This window comes from Cyprinodon variegatus, unplaced genomic scaffold (genome assembly GCF_000732505.1).
Source record: "Cyprinodon variegatus isolate N-32 unplaced genomic scaffold, C_variegatus-1.0 Scaffold39, whole genome shotgun sequence".
Taxonomy (NCBI): Eukaryota; Metazoa; Chordata; class Actinopteri; order Cyprinodontiformes; family Cyprinodontidae; genus Cyprinodon; species Cyprinodon variegatus.
Window position 1 is genome coordinate 51,746 of NW_015150492.1, and position 7,308 is coordinate 59,053.

Here is a 7,308-nt window from a genome sequence, read left to right on the forward strand (position 1 = left end):
ATCATTCTGGACTTTTCATTGTCTTTAAGAAACCTACGCATGAGCTTACATAGAAAGAAAAAATAAGTTTTAGAAATAAAAAAAAACATAGTGACAGAGATGTGCTTTCAGTAAACTCTTTTAGTGGACCAAATATGTAGAACAACATGGCAAAGTTTTCAAGTCAATATAGATTCAGATCCAATGTTCAACTAGCTAAAATGTAGAGAAAGACGAAAACACTCAAAAAAGGCTTACTACTAGAATTCTCCTTATAATCAAAACTCACCAACTGGTTATGTTATGTTTTTTGGCATGCTCTTGGTAAGACAAAGTATCCCAATTGTGTTATTTCAAGCATTCCAAGACAAAACATTCAGCCATTATATTCCAAATACCTAACAAAATAAATGTATAATTTTTTTTTTTTTTAATCATTATAAATTCTATGAATTCCCTTTCAATAAAATGTTTGAAAATTAAAATAGAGTGTCTTGCAGGACAAAAGATTATATTGAGCAAATTACGACTGTATTGTATGTATTATATATTATTTGTTTAATTAGGCATGGTATTGCGCCAAGTGGAAAGAAATAATGTAGAGCAGAATTTTAAAGCCTAACGCAACACAAGGAGTCTGGAGATATTCTTTGAAAAGAGAAGTGAGATCAGACTTCCTAAAATTCAGTAAAAATGTGAATTCTGCAAGTGTGTACATCCCTTTCTTTCATTTTTCCTTCTTTCTTTCTTTTTTTCTTTCTTTCTTTCTTTCTTTCTTTCTTTCTTTCTTTCTTTCTCTTTCTTTCTTTCTTTAAAACTATTTGAAGTGAGCAAGATGAAAAGACACATGGTTTTTTTAAAATTTATATTTTATATCATCCAAAATCACAAGATAAATCTTAAAAAGGTTGAAACTAACAAAATAAACTAAAGCAAAACAACAACTTAAAATAACTCTCATCTCACTTTTGTTATCTCACTTTAACAAAAATACCTCACACAAAACAAAAAAGAGATCCAAAGCTCAAGTTATTGACACATAAGGAAAGGAAACAACAAATAGTTAATTTAAGTTCTTTCAAATAGCTAAAATACAACTTAAAAAAGCAAAAATCTTATAGAAAACATACAACAATTAAAATTAAGATAGTAATAATAGAGCTGTTCTTGATATTGCTAAATAAACACTTCCTTTTTCTAAACAGGTTGCATGCCGTGGTTTATCATTTGCATTCTGTGGTTTATCATTTGCATTTACATTAAGTGCATTCATCATCATTGATGAAAAAGCAAAGAAAAACACGGAAAATAGAAAGAATGCAGTAAAAAAAAAATACAAGAAAGCTATGATCCTCTTCAAACTTAAAATGATATTTTGCAAAACTGAGACATTCGTCCAGCACCTTCATGCAAAAACATTGTTGGTAAAATACATCTGAAAGTGGTGAGTCAATCTAATCAATATAGAATAATAGTCAAACTATTGTAGCTAGTTTCTAAATTTTAATACTTTTCTTATATTTTAGCAATATCATACAGAAATAACATGTTGAACTGAAGCCATTCTGTGAATATACAAAATAGACAAATCCTAATGTGTGTGTGTTGTTGCACATGAGTTGCTATCTATTATCTGCACAGCTCCAGCATTACCCTAGAGTTACGAGCTGCACTGATGTGGCATTGACAGGTTCAGACATCTTCAGGTAGTGGGCTCTGTCCCTGTTATTCTCATCTACAGCTCGGCAGCGCAAGAGACAAAAGAGATGATTTCGTAACTTTTGTATGAGCAAACAAAGCAAAGGGTTCATACAGCAGTGGGAGAAGGCAAGCAATCGACAAATATTGTAACCAATATCCAACTGCTGAAAAGCGTCACAAGTCTTTGGTTGGTACCAAGATTCAATTAGAAGATAAACATTGTAGGGTCCCCAGCAGATAATGTAGGCTACAACGATAAAAAAAACTATAGTCAGGGCTCTGTGCCTTGATCTGTTTGTTGCCTGTAAAATGGTTCCTATAATGGCACAATGGCAGAAAATGAGGATGGCAAATGGGATAAAAAAAAGCAGCACAACTTGGATATCATATCCAGGGCCCTCTGAATGGGAACTCTCACAGTGGTAGTAGTCATCATAAAACTTCACTTTGGAAGCATCGTACACCGATGTACCGATACTGATCACCCAGGTAGCCACACAGACACAGATAGTACATGTTTTCTTCCTTCGGTCGTTGTTCGGCCAGTTCTTCAGCACCACAATAAAGAAACGATCAACGCTCATGGCAGTTAGACAAATGATGCTGCTGTACATACCAGTGAAGTACATCGCAATGATGAACTTGCACAAAAAGTCCCCAAAGATCCAGTGTTTAAGATGATAAGTTGCCCAGAATGGGAGCGTGAGAGCGAATATCAAATCAGAGCAGGCCAGGTTCATCATGAAGATTTTTGTCACAAGGTTGAGTTTTTTAAAAGTGAGAAGAACCCACATGAGGATAATGTTTCCTATGATGCTGATGATGGTGATAATGATGAACAAATAACCAGTAATGATTGAAAAGTCAAAATGCTGACAGGCAAAGATGGTACCATTCCCTTCTTCATGGCTCAGGTTGTAGTCCATTGCGGATTATCTAAGGATCCTGAGCAGAGATTTAAGGCTTTTAAATTCACATAGAATGACAACAGATTATATAATCTCTTCTATTGATTTTACAGTCTTGTATATTTTACTGAATAACAATACAATTTCATATTGATTATAGAAAGCTTTTAAAGACTTACCCCAGACAGTGCAAACTGTTGTTTAGACACCCACTTACAAGAAAAAGCAAAAAACAGAACAAAAAGTTCCCTTTTTCTGTTTCCAATTAAGTCAGACGTCAGCGATAATCAACATAACCACTACAGTAATGATGTCTCAAAATTATGACAGTATGAAAATCAAACACTTGCAGAATCAGGCGGGTATAATTAGCTTGGCACAAAAATAAGTAGTTCACTCTTTATTTACCTCTTTACCTGAAGGTTAAAAAAAATCAGCCCCTGAAAAACATTTTTTTCTTTGAGCCTTGGCCTCCTTCACCCTGCACTAAAAAGCGGGCGAATGCAAAGAAATAAACACAGTTGCCTTTCTCCAGTGCAAATTAAACAAATTATGTGCCCAATATAAATACCCTTTTGTAATTCCCTTATAAGCATCTTTGCTTTGACTTTTTATGTATTTTAACTAATCGCTTTTTTACATGATCTTTTTATCGGTTTGATATTGTTTCATTTTTGTTTTAATGTGTTGGTTTATTCTTGTAATGCTACTTCCCCTTTGGGATCTCCATGTCTGTTTAGTTTGGTAAATTGCAATAACTACAAAAATTAAACCTCAAATAACTGAAAAATGGTTAAAGCCATACTGCAACATGTACCCATTCATCAGTATGCTGTATGGGAAATTACATTTTTGTTGTACCCTTGACAATATTAGTATCCAGAGAGGTGAACATTTACTGTACCAATCTCTCATCCTAAGACTTGTTACAGTTTGTCTTCATCACTGAAAGAACTTTGCTGGGAAATTCAAAGGGTTCCTACACAAAATCCAGCAGTATTCAAAGTTGTCAAACGTTTTCCTCAAGGTTTATATTATTTTTTAGTATATCTGGAAAGCTCATCAGAAAGTGTTTATTCTATTAATATTTCTATAAGGGAAGGTTGAGGTACCGTTCTCTACTTACAGTACCTCAGAGAGGTGCTGCCATCTTCAGTCCAACCATCAAACTTGGCAGCATAAACGTCCAATGCCACATAGGCTTGAAATCAGGGTTCTCAAACATCAGTTTATGATATATGTAATAATTCAATCTGTCTCTGGACACTCCCATAGGCCTAGAGTTGTGCTTTTTCTGTCCTTCTTTTTTGTTTTGGAGTATGACCAGTGGGTTATGATCTTTTATCAGGGAAGATACAAGAAATGGTTTCCTAGTACCGGTAGGTGTTTTTATGGCAGCCAGCTTGTTTCCCTGCTTAAGAGGAGGCCACATCCAACCTGCTCTTTTATGAGAAGTGTAGTGTTGAGATCTGAACTTTGATCTGTTGAAACATTAAGTAAAATAATCAGCAAAAAATCTAAAGTCTGCATTTATATACAGAAGGTGTTTGCCTGATATTAAATGAGTGAGAATACATATTATGTATGTGATGGCAAACTTGCTTTTTTCCCCCCATTTGATTCACCCAAGATTGAGGTGATTAGCCAATTTGAATTGAGAAGGTGGAGTTTGTGCTATAAAGAGGTAATCTGCTGGATGTGAAAGTGTCTGATGTGGAGGCTTTTTTTTTTTTTTGCTTTAGGGAACAAAAAACTTGCTTTGTTTTCATTGTCAGATTTTTTTTTCTTTTCAACCAACACCTCAGTGTCACAATAGCCTCTGCCACTGCTTGGTAGGAGTGGCAGAGAGAATAGGGGAAGAAAGCCTATTTTGGTCTCTTGTGTAATGGTGTGTTTATCAGTATTCAAACTTCTTTTCATTCATTCCAAAATAAATGGACTCATGATTTGAAAAAAGGCAGTCTTATTATCGTTTATTGCATAATCATGATTGTAATCACTTCTGTACATTACAATATGAGTGGGTTAATAGGGACATACAGATGAGCAAACAGTTACTTTTTATTTTAACACTTAGGCAAGAAATTGTAACCCAGTAGTATATGTATATGTCCAAATGAAATAGCTGCTGTGTAGATTCTCAGCGTCAGCTTCTTCCTAGTCTTTCTTCCTGGTTTCTGTGATAGCATTTAACATGAAGTGGGCAGATTTATTCACCTAAGTGTACACAGATACAGTTACTTGCATTAAATGCTTACATAATATATATATTTTTATTACAATCAGCTTGGGGCATTTAATTATACTAAAAGCTGCAAAATGTATTGATAAATGCAAAATAAAATGAGAAATTATCTACTGTATCTACAGTAAAACAAAGTAAATACAGTGACACGATTCTGAGCTGTGCTCATATATACAAACATGTATATTTCACTTTTCTATCTGAAGATATATACATATTTAATTTGGTCAATAATCTTGGTTTCCTGATTGCCTGGTAATATTTGTCTACTTGGATATTACAGTCCAAAGCATGACTTAATTGGATATGAGTTGCTTTCAAATTAGGAATGTGTAAGTTAGTATTTTTACCAACTACATAGAGAATTCGTTGCTGCTTGTTAAAGACGTGATCGTCGCTCTGCTCTCCCTCTGTGGGAAGCTATGGTTACGGTGGCCCCAGTTCTGCAATAGTTTTTTTAAATGGGTTTTGTATTTAACTCCAGCAAACACATAAAACACAGGGTTGAGACAGCAGTGAGAAAAGGCAAGGAGTCGGGTGATGTAGAAGGCATATTCTAGAGTTGTGCGATTTTTACAAATTTCTGTTTTTTGTTCTTGATTGTCAGCAGTTTGTCCATGCCCTAATGTGAATGACTTTAGCCAAATTACAATGTTATAAGGACCCCACCCCAAAAAGAAGACAATCATGAGAATCAAAATGAGTTTGATGGTTTTGTTTCTTCTTCTTTGGGCAGTAGGACGCAACAACCTGCAAACGATCAGAGAGTAGCAGAAGGCAAAAACTAAGGCTGTTGAGATGAATAGAACATTTTGTTCATAAATTCCCAATCTTGATGAGAAAGAGTCTCCATAACCACAAAAATCCTTGGGTTTTCTACTTGAATCTTCGTTGTTCTCAGCATTATCATAGTCATGGCCCTTTATGACTGTGACGAACATGAAGACAGGACTTGCTGCCAGGATACTGACAACCCAGACTATGACAGAGGTCAAAATCCCAGAGAGACCTGTTGTGGATACGATGCTAGAGAGAGGATTCATGACAGCTATATAGCGGTGGATAGTCATCAGGATGAGGAAAAAACCACTGCTGTAGAAGCCAACAAAGAAGAGAAAGTTAACAACCTGGCATGCAGGCTCCCCTAATGTCCATCCATGCATGTGGTAGTAAGCCCAGAAGGGCAGCCCTAAGGTGAAGAAGAGATCCGACACAGCCAGGTTCAGGATCAACATATTGGTGATGGCTTTGACATTCTCATACTTGAACAGGATCCCAAGAACAAGGATGTTGCCAAACAGACTCAATATTATCACAAAAGAAAAAAAAAAGATGGTTAAGGTGTCGCCAAAATCAATCATTTCTTTTTGGGGACAGTGGTCAGATGTAATATTATCCATATCGTCATAGTCGAATGTTGTCTCCATTGTCATCTTTAGCACTGCTGTTTGGGTGATGCCTGCTTTTTCAGAATCCATGAAGCTTTCGTCTGTGTTGATTTTCCTCTGGAGGGAAAAAGAGATGACATACATAAAAATGAATGAATAAAGCTTTTCATCTTTAGCGCCTTCTTCTTAAAAACATATTAATTAAATATTTACTTCTTCACTATCTTCAATAGTGTGCACAAATTTGAGACCAAAAAATAAATAAATAAATATATATGTATATATATATATATATATATATATATATATATATATATATATATATATATATATAAACCTTCAGGTTAAATGTCACGTTTAGATACTAATATTGTCTCCATTTAAATGCAAAACAATTGTGACCTTAAATCTAAGAAAGGGTCAAAAGCATAAATAATCTAGGCATATACTGTACCGGTGTAGTGGTGCAAGGAATTGTTACGATCAGCAGTAAAGACAGAGGCAGTAAGTCTCACCTTAAGTAAAAAATCAAAGAGGAACAGAAAAGCAAGCATTTTCATTTCATCAGGTGGTTTCATTAAATACATTTGCTTCACAACCTGCATGGAGATACATGGAGAATACAATGTTCAATATGTTGTTTGACATATACATTTTTTTTTTTTTTTGACTAATAGAAACTTCACTCCTAAAGACAATTCCCTCATAATGATTTATTTTAAAGAAATTCCGGGCAAATGATACTAATAGATTTATTCCTCTATTTTTTTTTTTTTTTTTGCAAACTGGTGAGAAACCTTTCAGATTTTTAGTTTCCAGATCTTCTATTGATCTAATATTACTGTTGTAATTATCAGTGTTGTTATCACTATCATTGTTATTAATACTGTTTTGTTGTTTTTATTAATAGTACTGTTGTAGGTATGTTAATAGTTTTATGCATTGGGTCCCTTTTCATATACCGTATATATATATATATATATATTGTTTTTGTTTTTTACATCATAATAATTTATTTTATTGAAATTCCGGGCAAATGATACTATTATATTTCTTCCTCTAATTTTTGTTTGTTTATTTGTTTTTT

General features: G+C 34.2%; 2 protein-coding genes across 2 annotated transcripts; both read right to left on the reverse strand.

Annotated features, from left to right (window-relative positions):
- Positions 1-1,143: 1,143 nt before the first annotated feature.
- LOC107081673 (chemokine XC receptor 1-like) lies at positions 1,144-2,606 on the reverse strand. The gene has a single exon (XM_015369864.1). It carries the CDS (start codon positions 2,604-2,606, stop codon positions 1,629-1,631), a length of 978 nt encoding a protein of 325 aa, XP_015225350.1. The 3' UTR covers positions 1,144-1,628.
- A 1,944-nt stretch (positions 2,607-4,550) lies between these two features.
- Positions 4,551-6,700, reverse strand: LOC107081699 (chemokine XC receptor 1-like). The gene is made up of 2 exons (XM_015369892.1): positions 6,676-6,700; positions 4,551-6,338 (listed from the first exon to the last, which is right to left on the reverse strand). Exon 2 carries the CDS (start codon positions 6,309-6,311, stop codon positions 5,187-5,189), a length of 1,125 nt encoding a protein of 374 aa, XP_015225378.1. The 5' UTR covers positions 6,312-6,338; positions 6,676-6,700; the 3' UTR covers positions 4,551-5,186.
- Positions 6,701-7,308: the final 608 nt, after the last annotated feature.